This window comes from Macrobrachium nipponense, chromosome 16 (assembly GCF_015104395.2).
Source record: "Macrobrachium nipponense isolate FS-2020 chromosome 16, ASM1510439v2, whole genome shotgun sequence".
Classification (NCBI taxonomy): domain Eukaryota; kingdom Metazoa; phylum Arthropoda; class Malacostraca; order Decapoda; family Palaemonidae; genus Macrobrachium; species Macrobrachium nipponense.
The window spans coordinates 64,101,795-64,120,693 of NC_087209.1; the positions used below are offsets into that span (position 1 = coordinate 64,101,795).

Here is an 18,899-nt window from a genome sequence, read left to right on the forward strand (position 1 = left end):
TAAAGACTTTTAAAGGACGATAAAAACTGATCCCATCATTAAAGACTATTTGGATTAAACCCTGGATGCCTCAAGAGTACATGTGACTTCAAGTTCTCCTTCAGACTTGAAGAATGTGAACAGACAGGGCAACGAAAGGGCTTTTCCCCAGTATGTGTCCGGATATGGCGATCCAGATGAGATGGCCTATCAAAAGACTTCCCACAGTAAGAACAATGATAATGCAGGCTTCCACGAGAGTGGATATTTTGAGACTGGTGTTGATGGTGATGCTGAGGGGGGCGCTGAAAAGGCGGATGATGCATGCCACTTGAAATACGTTGATGGAAGTGCTGCAGCTGTTGATGGTGTTGCTGAAGGTTTGAGGCATCAGTCATCACCGCCTGTAATCCTTCGTCATCAGCTGAAGGCCCTTCTAGAACTATCGCTCCTGCCGCTACCGCAGCCTAAAAGAGAAACACCATTCAGGCGTTGTCCCGTCTCCAAACAACTTATATCAGCAGCTCCATTGGAAATTATGTTTTAAATACATAAAAAAAACTCCAGTCCGTATAGTATTTCTAGTCACTGATTCTACTATAGGTATGGTTCACAAACAAAATGCTACATAGCACAGCTGCAGAGTTCTGGTAACTTAAGTTACATACTCAATACAATCACGTATCTGGATAAACTATACAGAATACAGATACCATGAGGCAACCATTCCCCATCTCCCTCCAAAAATGTTGTCCAAACCCTTGGAGGAAAGAAAAAATAAATCCTTCACTAAAGTTTACAATGTAAAACTTTTTGAGAGAGAGAGAGAGAGAGAGAGAGAGAGAGAGAGAGAGAGAGAGAGAGAGAGAGAGAGAGAATTTTCACATAATACATACGTATGTATCCCATTACATACAATTTAATCCCTCCTTAGACAACCAAATCTCCATGTTGCTCCTGATAAGGCTTTTCCTTGTAAAACACTATGACCTTCAGAACAATACAATGCTCGCTTGAGATGTTTCCCTTGTCATGTTATTTTCCTAACCCCAAATTCCTAACATTTCTTTCCCATAAAATAACTTGTAGCAGCCTCAAATGTACAATAGCACATCTACTACCAACCTCATGACGAGAATATGGAATTCCAACGTTCAATAACAAAATACATTAATCACAATGTCACTGCAATATACATCTCTTATTAAGTAATAGCACTTTGTCATTCAACCTTCTTGTAATCAGTTCAGAAGAGGTAGAGGGATACATGAATGTATTACCATGACATTATACACCTTTCTTTGTTTCTATAATTCTTGATAAGTTATGTTCATCAACTGTTGATGTAAACTTTAGCACTGTCAAATTTCTCATAAAGGAATAGAGTACGTAGTGCATAATTAAAACAAGGTGTTAAATATATCATTTAAGTACCTACAATTCTCTACATAGCACTGAAGTCAAGTACGTATATCTTATGTTTAACCAAACCACTGAACTGATTAACAGCTCTCCTAGGGCTGGCCCAAAGGATTAGACATTTTTACATGGCTATGGAACCTACAGCTTGTGGGATCTGAATCACATTATAGTATTGAGAAATTAACTTCTAATCACCAGAAACAAATTCTTCTGATCCCACGCTGGCAGACCTTGTATTTGAACTCGGGACTACCGAATCAGTAGGCGAGCACGTAAACCACTCGTCCGAGGAACTTTTAGGTTATTTGTGAATCGCTGCATCTAAGTTTATTTGTCAGGAATTTGACAGTCTTTAGAAAATTTAACCAAGTTTTAAAAATAGTTGCATTAACTCCCTTGCATCCATCCTCTAAACCAAAACTCAAAATGCCATTAAAATAGAGTGAAAAAGACCTTTTTTTTTTTTTTGTTTTTTTTTTTTTTTTAAAGAAATGTATCATTTTCTTTTTGCCATTCTCATGACAGCTTTACATTTTTTTTTATAATTATACACAGTTCTATGGTAAGCTTTAATTGCCAATCATCCAATTCAAATATTGTGTGTGTATCTCATCTCCCCTTCCTTCTGATGGACAACTCTGATGGTGATGACAATGAACTTATGAGTGCTTAAATTTGTGTGGGGGGGGGGGGGGGGGGGGGGGGGGGGGGGGGGGGGGGGGGGGAATAAAAAGTGTATGTTGGATATAAAACATTACCATATTTACCAGCACTAAAGACTTACCCTAATTAGAAATTTTGGTAAAGAATAAAAATAAGGCAACAATGTTCACAAGTTGACTGCTTTTAGTATTGTGTGTAAGTGATATGTATACCAATCCAAATTGAATTCACCTAAATCAACTTCTATGTGCAGTTCATTGAAAAATTATTCCTTATCATGCTATGGTATATACACCAACTTGCTTAAATGAAAACTAACTTTTTTACAGTTGACACCATATCTCTTGAAAACCAGTGTTACCACAATTTAAAGAGCTAAATCCATATGCTGTTCAGCCAAGTCATTTACAACTCCTTCAACTTCCTTTAGTGTTTATCTCATTAATGGTACATTATTTTACCAAACCATATATCATTACATGGAGAGAGAGAAAAATTCTTCTGAACTTCCCCTTCTGGGCAAGACTAATTATGGTAACTGGTACGCCCATCCAAAAGGCCTCGATATAAAATAAAAATAATTTTAATTTTTTCCTGAGAAAGCATTGAGGCGAGTCAAATAACTTTTAAGTTAATCCCCTATTTTAATGAACTAGTTATGTTCCCTATATAGAAAGCCAGAAAATTTTAAACCTTACAATATTCACAATGTAAGATTTTATACCCAAAGTATATATGATGAAGCTGGTGACATTCTGACACAAGTTTACTTGGAAGCATTAAAACAGACCTTACTTTCATATAATTTATTGGCACATGTACAAAAATATACATTATGAAATCTCTAGTACTATTTTCAACATACAGTATATGATTATGAAGATCATGGTGAAGAAAACAAAGCAATGATTAATCTAGCATCTTTCATTTAACAGTTCCTCAATCCAAGGAAAAACTTGAACGCTTGTCACACTGGTGATGTTCATGGTATTATCCAAAGAATATTCAAGAATGCTATGGTTGACAACACGCTTACTTTGACATTGTATTTCGCCTTTTTCTTTTACTTAAACTCTCTACATACATCATAACTCACATGGTGCTCCCAAAAAGTCCCACCTGGAATAGGCTGGATTGTTTTAATGCCCAGGTATAACTGAATAAAATTAAGAAGTTAGTCCTCAGCATTTCATCATATGATTTACTGAGGAAGGGAGTCAATCTCAATCAAGACCCCATCATCCTCTACAAACTGAGAGTATGTATGCAATGTTTCACTGACATATTCCTAAAAGGCCTACTTTCTCAACATACAGCTTTTGATGTACACTCAAAAAATTTACAAGTCCTCCTCAGTCAATCAATTAAATAATAATTCATGATGAGCTCACATAAAGCAAAATTCAACAAACAGCTTTTGATGCACATTCTCAAAAAATTAAAAGTCCTAAGTCAATCTATTAAAATAAAATATGATGACTTCTTATGAAGCAAAATAAAATGTTAAATCTTTCAGCCTTTCCAATTAAATTATTTTAGACCATTTGCAACCCACAACATCACTTCCTCATAGGAACTTGATACATTGAAAATAAAATATTCATTTAAACGTTTAACACACAAACAAGAACGACAAAATTTCAACCACTTCCTTAAAAATACTTAACCATCTGAAGTAGTATAGTACTGAGTTGCCCCATGTCGCCTTAGGATGTGGCCCCGAAGATGGACCCTCTGGGTGGCCCTGTATGTACAATAGGGACACTTATATGGTTTCTCACCAGTGTGGATTCGAACATGCTTCCTCAAGTCATTAGAGAAGTGGAAAGCTTTGCCACAGTGTTCACAGGTATAGTAAGTACGGCCGCTCAAATCAGACAATGGCCCGTGCTTTCTTCGACTATTCCAATCCTGGGGCAACTCGTACTGATTGGGAAGGACTGGCTGACGAGATGAATGACTAGTTGCGTTAGAAGAATGTACAGCATCACTGACTGATACATCTAGATTCTGACTATTTTGAACACTCTCACTTCCACTAACTAACATTTCACCAAGAAATGGATGATGAAGATTATTTGAAGAAAAAAGATGTGTTGTGCTTCCCGCTCCAGGGCCACAGCTGGCAGCAGCAGCAACAGCAGCAGGAAGAAAAGGTCGCCGCTGCCGTGCATTAGGCGCAGAGGATGAGGATGATGATGGTGATGTGGAGGAGGGCGGAAGGAGCTCTGATAGCCTTGATATCCTTGCCTATAAAAAAAGAAAGAGTCTCAGTGGCAGCCTTCGACGGCTACTTCTATCCAACTGCAAAACCAATACCTATAATAAATTATACTGTCACCATGACCCCATCCCACATTTGCAATGAATATTTTTTTCTATTACACTTTTGAGAATTTAATCACCGAGGAAACTAGGTAGCACCAACACGCCTCTGCTCGCTTATAACAGCTTTCAAATACATCTTCAAAAAGCACTTCATTTCCAAGACTTTAATCTATGACAGACTATTTTCTCCCTTATGTACAGCTACCACATGAGCCTTGAGATGTGACCGCTGATTGGCACGATAACGACACCTGGAACAGGCGTAAGGTCTTTCACCCGTGTGAATGCGAATATGGGTGGTTAGATTGAATTTCTTTATGAAACTTTTGCCACAGAAGGGGCAAGCGTGTCTTTTGATATACTGAGAGAAAGACTGATGGTCAGCTCCTATTGACATGGACAAGCCACCAGTGGGAGCCACAACCTCCTCCTGAGGAAATTCGGAATCTAGCACTGAATCTCCGATGAAACCACCATCACCACCACACGAGTGTCCCTTGGATGTCCATCCCTAGAAAAGATAAGAGAGTCTTGTCTTAGCCCAACTGCTGTATTCTGGAATGGACATCAAAACCACCATTTCTTTGTTTACTTTTTTTGGCTTACTAATTTTTGTTTGTTCATTGGCAAGGCGCTTCAACGTGGATTTTTTCTCATTACGCGAAACAAAGGCATTCACTGATCTGACACTGTGCTACAAATGCTTTTTGAAAGCCTCAAGCTGTCATAAAACATTCATAAATATAATTTTCTTTGCATGTGACCTGATGAAATAGCCCCTTCCACTTTATGGACCAAATACAAGTGTTTTTTCAAGTGGGTCGACTGATTCCCTCTGTAAGGGCACAAGTGACATCCAAACGGTTTCTCTCCCGTGTGAATCCTCATGTGCCTTGTCAGGTCGCTCTTCTGTATGAAGGTCTTGTAGCACAGGCAGCAACGTGGCACCACCTGCCTGCAGACAGCGCTACTCCTCACTCCCAAAGAGGATCCACTATCTGCCAATCTTTGCCTTCCTGATAAGTTGTTGTTGGGAAGAGAAGAGAGGCCACCAGGGTAGAGGTCACGAGGTGTCCACGTCGGAGAGGGCGCCTACAAGAGGAAACGCACCGTTACTGCCACGCCCATCAAGTGTCTAAACCCAAAAACTATACTTCACAAGGCTTGGTATCTACCACAGGTTTCCAGCTATCAATAAAAAAAAATAAAAAAATAAAAAACAGACCCTAATGTCATACAATTATCCCTCTCTACTGAAAAATGTTTTGTGGGAGGTCAGTCAAGTTTAATTCTTCTTCTTTACCAGAAAGTCTGCCAAGTGATCTTGGAAAAGTGGATATTTGAATACAAACCAATGGTGTAATCAAATGAAAACCAGAAACACGATCCAATGGTGAAAAAAAAAAAAAATCAGATCTTACTCTCTCATTCTACATCAATACTGCATCAAGTATCAGTTTCAAAACATGTCAATCACTCATCTAGCACATCAAAATTAAATTAACTCATTTACTCAACAACAACCAAGTGGGTTTATGACAGCATATGGTGGTTTTACATTTTTAGAAGCAAATCTGCATTTCTTCCGTATGAAGCAGTGTGAACACTGTGCCTTTACATCAGAATTTCCTTTCCAGAGCCCTTCTTTGGAAATATCAAACCATGCAAAGGTATACGACCTATATATATTAATAAAAAAACAATACATTATTTGAGCTCAATATTTATCGCTCACTCCCCAAAAACCATATAAAAATGAAGACTGCCATAGTTTAACAAAACCATTTACCCAAAATGTTTAGCTCTCGCAGGTTATGCAAAATAAATTACCTTGGCGCTTAAACGCAAAAATTTTTAAGAAAAAAAAAATTTGTATTTAAAAAAATATCAAAACCATCACCGTGTACGAGTCACTGCAAATGACAGAATATCCATAAGTTTCTACCATAAAGGAAACATACTTAAAAAAGTGAGCTAAAGTAAGTGTTTTGCACTTTTAACACTTTAATATGAAACATGAAAATATTGTCAGAACTTTCATCGCTTGTCATCTATCCAATTCCAATGACGGGTTTGATCTTTTTTAGTATATTTTAATATTGTTAACATTCTTCATTTTTTATTGCCAATTATTTAATCAATTTCAGAATGTTTAACAATCACCAACAATATTGCTGCTCACTGCTCTGGCCATAACAGATGTAGCTTTGGATGCTTTATTGGCATAACTTGTAAAACAAAAACTTCTGTTTTCATTCTTTGGGTATTTAAATAAACTGGGAAAATCAACAATTGAGAATCGTTGGTACAATAACTTTTGTATGATACCAACGCCAGATCTTGATCTAAACCAGGTAAGTAACACCATGAATGAATTTTTTTTCTTAGTATTTATTAAATGCTGTATCTCGGAATCAGTTTACTGAACTCACTAAAGTGAGTTACAGTACTACTTCCTTTTTGCTCCATGGATCATCTTGGTCCCCAGCACTGGTAATCTTCCATAAAAATATAGTATGTAACTTTCAAAGGAGTCGGCAACAACCATGCAGAAAAAAAGTTTCTACAATGACTATGTACAGTACTGTACACTAATGATTGGTAATGACTAGAATTATCAAGAATGAATTCCTTTTAGTGTTAATTCCTAATTTCAGTTACAAAGCAAGAGGAAACTGAAATTAATCTTTATATTTTCTCCTTCAATGTTACAATAATGGATATAAAAATGATCCAAAATGAAACAAAAATCAATTAAATAATATATAAGAATGTTTCAAAAAGGTATTATATTACTCTCTTCAACACACATCAAAGTGCCAACAAATAAAAAAAAAAAAAAAAAAAAAACATGAAAGTGCCAACAAAATATAAAAAAAAAATGATAAATTATTTTTACTTTCTTTCTTAAATGCTACAAACATATAACACATACAATAATCTTACTCAGCAAAAAATGCATGATGATTTTTGGAATGATTTTTATAAAGTTATGAATCTAACTTTTAAAAACAATATTCTCATTCCTTGGTATACTTGACACTACATAATCTGCAGTATCAGGCTAAAATAATGATACTGAAAGGCTAAAATAATGTCAAAAACCCTTTCTTTTTTCATGACTTTCAGAGGGAAACTAAGGTAATAACCTATTTAATTAAAAAAAAACTGCAAAGCAGTTTGTAAGAACAGTTTTTCCCCTTTACAAGCCTATACGTAGTATGGAGCCTATGTTCTTCTAAGAGGTCGCACGTGCAAACAGCCTCCTCCTCCTCCTCTCTGGTTTTCTAAATCATGATTCCTAGGTGTAAGGGAAGAACCTAGCGTCAATATCTTTGAAACAGGCGGTCCGAAGGCACTCCATGGACATCTCTCATGTGCAACTTGAGGTTATACTTGCGGGCAGTGCGGTGGGAGCAGAACTGACACGAAAAGGGCTTCTCCCCAGTGTGGGTCATCGCATGGCGTTGCAACTCTGTGGCCGAAATGCATATCACGGGGCACAGGCGACACCTGTACGACCCACCAATGGACCCCAGCCAACCTAGTTCCATTCCCTCAGCCTACAACAAAAGAGAACAAAACTTGTTCTAGTTTCTCTGTCTGACTCAATACGTAACAGCTTAAGGGTAACAGCAGTGTATGCAAGGGCCACTAAACAATGGTCGTTACCATCCCAAAATAAACACCTAACTGCATAGTACTCAAAATTAAAACATCCAGCCCCCAAGAGTATACTTATGAAGCTCAAGTGCTGTTCGTACGTTTTCATGTCAAAAACAAACGTACATTAAAAAATCCAAAGAATCTTACTGAAATTTTATTCATTTCTCCTCCCCACATTAAGATACCATTTCAGTTTGTCGACATTTGTTTATTTACATTGCCTCCTTAATAAAGGAATTTATTCCTATTATACAACTTGTCACCTTCCCCTTCTGAGGAATGTTTATAGATTTTTTTTTTTTTTTTTTTAAATCACACCAAAGAATCAAATTCTTTAAAATGGCATGGCTGGCCAGAAGGGTTTGAGCTTATGGGATAGCATGTTAATTACAGTAATTTTATCTATAAAATTAGTACATTTCTTGATTAATAGAAAATTTGTGGTTTAATTCCTTCCCAATTTTATTTTACATCTACATAGCAACAATATAACGGCCTCTTAACAGAAGTTTCTCCTTGAAAATAATATTCTGATTATCTAAAATTTGTCCCCACCCTAAAATAGTAAACCAACTAATTAAAACCAAAATAAACCAACAAATTAAAACCGAAATAAACTAATTGAAATGCAAACTGGTGTGAACTACCTAAATCAATTCCAACTTAGTTAACAGAAAATACACCTTGCACACAATCTATTACAAACGAGAGAGAGAGAGAGAGAGAGAGAGAGAGAGAGAGAGAGAGAGAGAGAGAGAGAGAGAGAGAGAGAGAGAGTACTTCTTGCACTGCACCCTGCCATCTATTTCTCCAGATCTTATCACTTTCAAGTGCCAGGAGCAACTAAAGACAAACTACAGTTAATCAGGATAGCTTCATAAAACTTTAGACGTTTCCTTTGTTTCATACGAATTTTCTCCAAATATTACAGCTGCTTTTATAGTACCGTTTTTGCTATAAAAACGTATCTTACTCTAGTGTATATTTCTTTGCAACCAAACCAAAGATCACTGGTACATGTGTATGAGCATGCCCATGGAAGTTATTCAGAAAAAAAAAAAAAAAAAAAAAAAAAAAAAAAAAAAAAAAAACAAAAAAAAAAAAAAAAAAAAAAAACACCTGCAAGGTTAAAAAAAAAAAAAAAAAAAAAAAAAAAAAAAAAAAAAAAAGAGAGAGAGTAGGAGACCCGTGGCTGTAAATGGTTCATATACTAAAATGTTCAAAAACTGCAGTAGGTAAGTGTGGATCTGTGGCAGTACTTGGGATGCATAATAACCCCTACAATAAACTATCAACAGCAGCACACGCATAAACCAACCAGAGATGGTCACAATGTTTATCTCTAGCTGCAAGACAGCCCAAAAACTGCTAGGCCTACAGACCTACAGACTAATTTGCTATACATTTAAAAGGAACTAAAATTGTGAGGACTTGAAACTGATAAAAATAATCTGTTTCTCTTCACCTGAACAAAGGCAGGAAAATGGTTCCAAAATTCACATTATTATCCTGAAATGACTCCAATACAACTAAATGAGGAGCCAAAACCATCAACCCAACCTCATTACCACTACATGACACAACTGAGAAAATGAGAGGTAACTATAAGAAGAAAATATTTATAGCAATATGGCATCGCTATCCACAACCACTGATGCCAAAGGCAATTTCTTTTATTAATACAGCAATTCTAACATCAATTTCTTATTCTGGGTTAATAAAAGAACATCTCCTATTGAACACTGTAATTTTAAAATAAGTGTTTGCTATAAATTACCATGAAATAGTTTTCTTTAACACTGCAGCTTTAGTTACAATACGGCATCAACTACTATGTGTACAGAAAACAACATTCACAGTTCACGGTCAAGACATAAACATCTTCAAACATAAATACGCATTTGAAAACTCTGAAAGACATTCAACATCTATCTATCTTCTTCCTCAAAGCTATAACAATGAAAAGAAACACAAGTTAAATAACAAATAAACTCTAGAAATGAAACAAGATATATTAGCTATCATGAAGGGGATTAGATGTATTCATGGGCCAGAGAAATTCCCATGGTAATCGATGGACATCTCTAAGGTGTTTCTTTAAATTATACTTGCGAGCAGTACGATGAGAGCAGTATTGGCATGCGAATGGCTTCTCTCCTGTGTGGGTCATGACGTGTCTCCTAAGGTCATTAGCTGACCCACATTGCACCAGGCAGAGGTGACACTTGAACGGTTCTTCACCCACTAGCCACCCTGCCAACACGCTCTTGTCCTACAACGAGAAGAGAATAACGTCCTGAATCTATCGTCGCACCCACTAATTCATTTGTTAAGAGCAACCATTCTATTCTGAGTTAAGCAACTTGACTAAACTTTAGTGCATCAGTCTGAAGAACTACAATACATCCATAAAAAATATACTATCTTTACACAACGAAGTTTGCACTTAGCACATAAAAGAATATTTCAAAACTGGTATTCGATGTAGTGTACTCTACACTGCCTATCTTGAACGATAATGTTACTCTCCTTCCTCAAACACAATAGCTTTTATTTGGGAAACTAATGGGCTCTAGTAGAGGTGATTTATTCATACATCAGCAAACGGCCTGGTGCTGCTCAATCCTAACAATCTCGAAGGGGACCAATAACAAAGCTTCTAGAACTTTAACGCTTCAGATAGTATTTACAAAATTCAAGAATGAAAGAATGGATGCAGTAATAGCTCCATTGAACATACAACTTTGAAGTGTGTACCAGTGAACCGATTAAATGCATCTCTCCTCATAACTATTTCATCACTTTTCTCCCAACACCACTAGGGGCCCTCTGACCCAGTCTCCAGAAACAGTTTCTCAACACCTCTGTTTCCTAATATACTTTAATTTGCAATGAGACACAACACAACTTGTACAACTGAAGGAGGAAAGTGGACTTTTTTCTTTCCTTTCTGCATATCTCCGTACAATTTTCTCATTTGACTACCATCAATCAAGTCCTTCTTTACAGGTCAGTATAAATAAAATCAGATTTGCCTCTCTCAGGACGTCAATATTTGTGTGACTGCAATACCGACATATTATAACAGTCTTTCTTTAGGACAGCTATAAATGCCCTGTGCTGTTGTTAATAGGTAGGTCATCCACTACCCTCCACAAACCCAACAAGATAACAAAACAACTACTCCAGCAACCTTATGCCATTTTGGATGGACTTTTCTTATCCAAATCAAGTTTGATAAGAGTGAAATCCAGACAGCAACCCTCCACACCTCAACCCCAAACCAAAAAAAATATATTTATATATAGGCAGTCCCTGGGTTATGACGGGAGTTCCGTTCTTGAGACGCGTTGTAACCCGAAAATCGTCGTAAGCTGGAACATCACCAAAAATCCTACGAAAACCTTACTTTTAATGCTTTGGATGCATTAAAAACTATGTAATCTGCATTCTTATTGCATTTTGCATCAAAAAAACCTTCAAATATTGATTATTTTGCATTTTTGGTGTCATATTTCTTCTCCCAGATGAGCGTTGTATGCGTCGTAACCCTGGAAATAATTTCTGATGAGTATAATTGAAAAGCGCCTTAACCTCGGAACGTCGTAAGCTGAACCCGTCGTAACCCGGGGACTGCCTGTAGGTGCATATATATATATATATATATCTATATATAATATATATATATATTTTTATATAGATATATATATATATATAATTCATATAATATATATATAATATATATTATATAATATATATATATATATATATATATAGTTATCTTATATATATATATATATATATAATATAATATATTATAAATATATATCTATATATATATATAATATATATATATCATATATATAAAAAATATATATATATAGATGATGATTCTTTAATCCGTTCATGCTCTAAGCAAGCATCCCCCCCCCCTTTTTTTTTTTAGAATAATGGTAAGACCTTGATTTGTTTGTTTGTTTGTATGGTGTTTTTACATTCCATGGAAACAATGGTTATTCAGCATCAGAACCAACAGCTTTACATGACTTCCGAACCACATCAAGAGTGAACTTCTATCACCAGAAATACACATCCCTGACCCCTCAATGGAATGCCTGAGAATCGACCTTGAGCATTACATGCCGTTTATAACTGGTTAAACTTCCTGTGTAATGATACAGTTTAAACTAAAGTATCAAGGGGTTCACCACTAGCCCAAAAGCAAACCTGTTATACTATAAAATCTAAGATTTTTTTCTCTTCTAGTTTGAAATTTCCTGACACCAAAAAATCCCAAAATCAATTTTAAATTCCTACATCAGTTTCTTGGCCCAATTTACAATACTTATCACATGATAATGGGATTCATATGCAAATCTATTATTTGACCCATAACTCCAGCAGCATGTCTTTGCATTATTTAAATTACAGCAAAATATTATTACATACACTAAAACTTCTAGCGCAGCTGAATATTTTCAAACCATCATATTTTAAGCTTCAATTTCCAAACAAAGCAACCATAGATGGGGTTACTTCATGACTGAATGGCTGTAGCAGTGTATGACAATTAGGCAATCAAAAAGTAATGGGAATTAGAGGCAATGAGAATTTTTTTTTTTAAATCTTTTTCGCAGCTTGTTCCCATTTTTATATGGGGTCTCCATTTCGGATGAGCCGTTTCCATCTATTTCTATCCTGCGCTTCTGCCTCATCAATTCCCTTCTCATGTAAGTCTCCTCTCACACAGTCCTTCCACCTCTTAAATCTTGAGTTGAATAACTAAAACCAAAACCCACGAAAACCTTGTGGAAACAACGTTCACTACTTGTAGATTTGGATAAAACCAAACATGTTCATCTGTATGTAAACTCTTCTACTGTAATCTGCAAGGGAATTAATCTTTGTATATAACTGAATAATGTAACTGAATTCTTTTTTTAAAATATATTGATTACTTTTTTTATTTACTATTTTCTAACCGCAAAAGTACTGCACGTTTCTTGGCTTGTAGACCCTCAGTTCTAAAGGTCCTTTAGTCTTCACACTGTTGGACTGTGGAAGTCTCTCTGAGGGATGTCATTTAAATGGGACTTCAAAAGTTCTAGTGACGATGCAATGCATTATGTACTATGTAATCTAATATGTACTATTCTGCTTGCATTTTAATACATTTCTATCTATTTATTAATTTGTTATTTTTTCTTAAGTCAATGGCCCATGTGGGCTTCTTCCATATGAATCGAGTTCATCTTTTGAATAATAACAACTTGCTCCACTCACACATCATGTAAAGGAATTCTGATTACTGTTTGACACATACTACCTTTCTCTGTTGTTAGAACAGTCCTATGAAAAACCATCTTTGACCTCTAGGCCAGACAATCTTGAATGTGGTGATAACTGTGCCACAAGAATGGTGAAGCAATGAATCCTCATTCAATTCACCCGAGCTTTTCATCCTATATTATTACCTATAATGTCAAGTTCTTATTTAATTTTTTTTTTTTTTTTTTTTACTACACACTGCAACCGCACTGTACAACTTCATTACAAAAATACCAGCTAATCTTTGAGCTACATTCAATCTTTATAAACATATAAGCTAATCTTTGAGCTACATTCAATCTTTATAAACAATGTCCTACTACCATAGCACTTGCATTATCAGGAGAGCCAGATCCTAACAACAGACTTTGTAGTACTATTGCATAAATATAGGGACACTGTCATTCTACAATCACATACCATACCACAACCTTATTAAAAATTGTAATGGTATGCAAGCATTTCTCTTCCACTTTTACTTTCCCTTGCCCAGATTTCGCCCAAAAATCATACAGGTTTATTCTACCATTTTGTGTCTTGAAAAAGTTCTCACCAACTGGACTCTAGGAATGGATATACATACTATGTACTATTATAAAGAAAAACAACCATTCCACGACAGCAATAACACATTCACTTTGCATCACCAACACACGCATACAGTCACTTACGGATTACCCAAATTTCATACACCTCTGCCAATGACGACGCAGAATGGTCTTTATTATATCAGACACAAAACATGAATGTTAAGCTGAAAAATTAAATAGACCAAAATTCAATGGGTACTCTACATACATGGGTCAAGGTTATGGTCAAAATATAGTACGTGTTTTGTTCAAAACACAGCACAAATTGCTTTTGGAAACACAATCTAACCACAATGCTAAAAACAACTAGCTGCAACAATAACCTATTCATGTAGAAATACTTTTTGTGTCATACACTGCAAGCCAGAACCTCCCAATATCTCATTCATCCACGATATAAAGTTCTACTGAATAATATTCACAACTGCTAGGATATGAACTCGCTAACCAGCAAGAGAGGGAAATGGTATGATGCCAACCTATGCAAAAGCATAAATAAATCTAAGTTCACAGCCCATATTAAAAAAAATCTTAAATATACTAATTTGTTTATAAAAGAAACAACTGCCAACTTATGCAAGAGCATAAATAAATCTAAGTTACTGCCCATATAAAAAAATATTCTTAAAGATAATTTGTTTGTAAAGGAAACAAAATTAAAAGGAAAGATTCTTATAGAAAAGCAAACATGTTTGCAATGCATATATTTTTTTAATTACAAAGTCAGTGGATTCTAATATCGTACATAGAAAATGACATGGTAACTAGTAGTATAAGGTGGTTACAGGGGAAAATTCGTGAAGTACAAACTATACTCACAAACCATAATGCATCAACATAAAAATGCCAAGTAAAACCTCTGCAGGGCAGTTATCTATCTCTATGGATTAAAATAAAAAAATCTCGTGAATCTGCAAAAATGACAGATTACAAATTTAGAATTAAATATAAAAGTTTCAATTTAGAAAACAATGTACTGTACACAGGATGCTGAATGTGTAAAACTAAAACAACAATGTAAAGTATTACAAGGAAAAAAAACTGGTGTCCAGAGGAACTTGCTTACATTAAAAAGAAAAAGTCAACTCCATTAAATTAAAAAATGTGGACTGGAACACATATACTAGATACCTGGTTCACTGAATGTATCATGAAAGCATCCGATCATTTTAGTCTTTTATATCACAATCCTTTCTAACACTAACAAGAGTACATTTGGCAATCTCTCAGATTTCATCTAATTAGTTCTGATGGAAAATTCACTGTAAAAACACAAGTTCACCTTCACAATAATGGTGGCGGAATATTTGCATGTATATGTTTTACATGCGCTTTTAAGTTGCCCTTTGTTGCTGACCGATGTGGGCAGTACGGACATGTGAACGGCTTCTCTCCAGTGTGGGTGCGAATATGCCTCTCGACATCCAATTTGCTCCTAAATCCTTTAGGGCACACTGTGCAGTGGTAACGCAAGGCCGGCCTAGAACTCTGGGGCAGTGTATGATAAGGCATAGAAGCACTGACCATTTGGTAAGAAGGCAATGGCACTTGTTGCTGGGTGATTCCACACATCCCCGAGTCATTTCCTGAGCGCATCTGTGACGTACCACTCAAAACAGGAAGCTCTGAAAGCTCGTCTGTGCAACCCCCATTGTCATCTTGCGTCTGCATCAGCTGTCCACACATCATTCCAGAGAGCTCCTACAAGAGAGAACAAATCCGAGTCACTCTCTGTCTTGTTGCTAGGACAACAAAAGCTCTTTCAAACATAAGAAAACAACACTATACAGTAATTTGAACTGCATTCAACATTTATAGCTTGGAATCCTCCTCCTCAGCATCAGCAGTGGTATGGGCTAAATTGGGCAAACCCTACTGCTGTGGACACTCTTGATGTGAGCCTTTAGGTTCCCTTTTTGGGCCATGCATCGCTGGCAATATGGACACTGATAGGGCTTTTCACCTGTGTGTGTTCTGTTATGCCGTGCCAAGTCTGTCTGACTACGGAAGGTCTTGAAGCATATGTAGCAGTAATGGGCCTTTGATATAGCACCTTTTTTCAGACCCTTGCTATTCTCCAAGCCCCAATCAGACCAACCATCCTGAAGAAAAAACCGCACTCTCAGCACCAATTGTTGCCACTCTCATAAATTTGTTTTCCACTGCCATTCCAAAATTAGGTCACTTTAAAATGGATTGAAACAACAGTTGTATCTTAACCATCATATTTGGTTTCTTTTTATGCCCTTATGTTAGATAACATAAATATACCAATTAGTATAGTGCAGTTTACACCACAGACTTAATGTATACAATATCTTCGGTGGAGCTTGTACAGTGTGTGTATATATATTTATACGCAATAAGAAAAAAAAAAACTGCAACCTATGGAAAACATCTTTGCTCCTAAAAATAAAAATAAAAAAATAAAAACTATATACCTGTACAACCTAATACAAAGTAACTCAAACCTTCCCAGTGCAAAGCATGGCTAAACGCTAATAAATACTGTACTTATACTCCCCTTTCTCAAACGCATTTGCAGTTTTGTTTTTTTAAACAAATTAAGGTAACTTTCAACATTGTTCCTCCCAAAAAGGGAGCATGCAGTCTACAATTTCGGGTTCAACAGTTTCTTTATTTCAAATTCAACAGTTTTCCTTTTGACGATGTAGCATGTGTGTCTTTATTTTTAATTTTTCTTTTTATGAAATTGTATTCATACAGCATTTCATTACATATTTCATAAAACAAATCCACTGCATGATGTGGAGCATACGTAAAGCTGGCAATTATACAGATAAAAAAGGAAAGTGGAAACTACTGTGTACAGAGCCGCCACCCACAGAGGTCCATGAATTACCGTATGATAGAATAAAGCACCCCACACCAACCATCATCTGATACTTGTCAGTCTACTCAATCTTCAAGTAATGAACTTTAATTCTCTACAAAATTTGGTACAAACTATACATTTTTTAGTACTTACAATATGCATTTATTACTTGAGCATGGATGGACATAAAAACAATGTATACAATATTAAGATTTATAACGAGACTGACAAGATCAGTAAATAGCACCTTAACATCTAAAAATGTTCATTGAGAGTCAACTGCCGATACCATTAAGCACTGCATACTATTACGTTATTCAGATTAATCAATCTTCTGCCAGCATTCTGGTAAAACATTTTAATGGTATTAACAGTCGACCCCCAGAAAAAGGCTATTAAGAATGGCAAAACATTATCAATAAGAAGTAAATGGTGTGTCCTTATATCTAAGTCAACTTCAGACCCAGCCTTAGCAGTAGGCTTGAATATTATTTCTCCTTCAGTGATGTCAGGAAACTCCCTTGGATGCATGGGTAAAATTCATGTAAATTACCATAACATAAGAATCATCTAACCTTACAAAATCTCTGACCTTGCAAATTTCGTTTTTCCTTAAGATCAACCTATTGAAACAAAACAACGATAACACAACAATGAAGGCAATTTGTCACTAACTGTTGATAAAATAGGCCCTTTACAAGGAACAATCTAGATTGATTCTAGAAATGCACTATATTACCAAATTATGAAATACTTTGTTATTCCTCCCCATCCTTTTACACCCTTTCAAAATACCCAACATAGCAGTGTAATACTAATTATTAATACCCTGTCATAAGAATGAATTTAACATCCTATTTTCTATATATATATATATAGAGTTATCTCTACAAGCAATGTTCTGCTCTGTAAAATGCTCAGTTACTAAATTCCCTAACTGATGATTTACATCAATGCTTTCACCAGAGATTTATGTTGCATAATTCACAGAGCTAAGTGTGTATTGGTTCAAATGAACTCATTCTGGCAAGTAAGAATAAAAAGCTACGCATAAAAGCTATACAGGTGGCAGTAGAGAGGCACTGTTTCATCACATCAGCAAAAACTGCAGCCTAAAATTTTGAAGTGAACATTGTCCACATCTTCTGATAATGCGCATACAGTATATTTACAAAAGTGGAAATCTATAACAACTTCTTGTTACCATAAATTGTAAAGTATTTTTTTCCCACATACGCAACTTAACTGTGAGGAAAATTATTTAATCCTATACCCAATAAATGTTATGGTTACTCATTCAATTTCTAAAGTGTATTAGTACTAACACCTTTCAAGACTTGATCTACACAAAATGCAATTTCAATTAATTTATATTTAATTATATCCACCATGCAGGCTCAACTTGCTTCATTTAATACAGTAGTACCCAATGAAAATATGCAATTTTCATCTTAATTATTTTATTTTCTTCATCTTCAACAGCTCTACAGACAAATCGCCCAACAACATCATGGTGCTGTGTTCTACTATGGTAGTTTAGTTGATAATCATTACAGCAGATTTCACAAGTTTACTGTTCAGCATATAGTGGATCCCCCATATTTGTGTTCTCCAGATTAGCAGATTTCTCTCTGGAACATTCCCCCCCCCCCCCCCCCCCCGCCCCCCCCCCCCCCCCCCCACCCCCCCCCCCCCCCCCACCCCCCCACCCCCCCCCATTATTCATGGAAAATTCGCCTATTCGCTGTATTTTTCTATGAGAAATATCCACAAATTCTTGTTTTTTTATCGATTTCATTATAAAATGCACTTTTTGTGATAACATTGTTAAATAACCCAGGCATAAAAATTTTTAAGCATTTTTAAAGGGGTTCCAACTATTCGCAAGGGGGTCTGGTATGCATTCCCACGAATACGGGGGGACCACTGTATGTGAAATTTTTTTTACCTTGCATTCATGTTATTTACTAACTCTATCCAAAAATGTCATCAATACCCTTCCTGGATGGCAATTAGAACATTCCTGTTGGTCAACATCCTCAATTTCCCTTTTTATGTACATAATATACAGTAGTAAGTATAGTATA

The 18,899-nt window shown here is 35.9% G+C and overlaps 1 protein-coding gene across 8 annotated transcripts in view; it reads right to left on the reverse strand.

Annotated features, from left to right (window-relative positions):
• LOC135195773 (zinc finger and BTB domain-containing protein 49-like) overlaps nt 1-18,899 on the reverse strand; it is a 124,370-nt gene that overhangs the window by 72,632 nt on the left and 32,839 nt on the right. Inside the window, exon 5 of one of the 8 annotated variants that reach the window (XM_064222237.1) lies at nt 2,856-4,314. The exons of the other annotated variants lie outside the window; for them this stretch is intronic. Within the exon in view, the coding sequence (XP_064078307.1) occupies nt 3,727-4,314 (588 nt within the window). The 3' untranslated portion in view covers nt 2,856-3,726. Of the gene's footprint in view, nt 1-2,855; nt 4,315-18,899 lie in introns of those variants that run through there. 8 annotated transcript variants of the gene reach the window in all.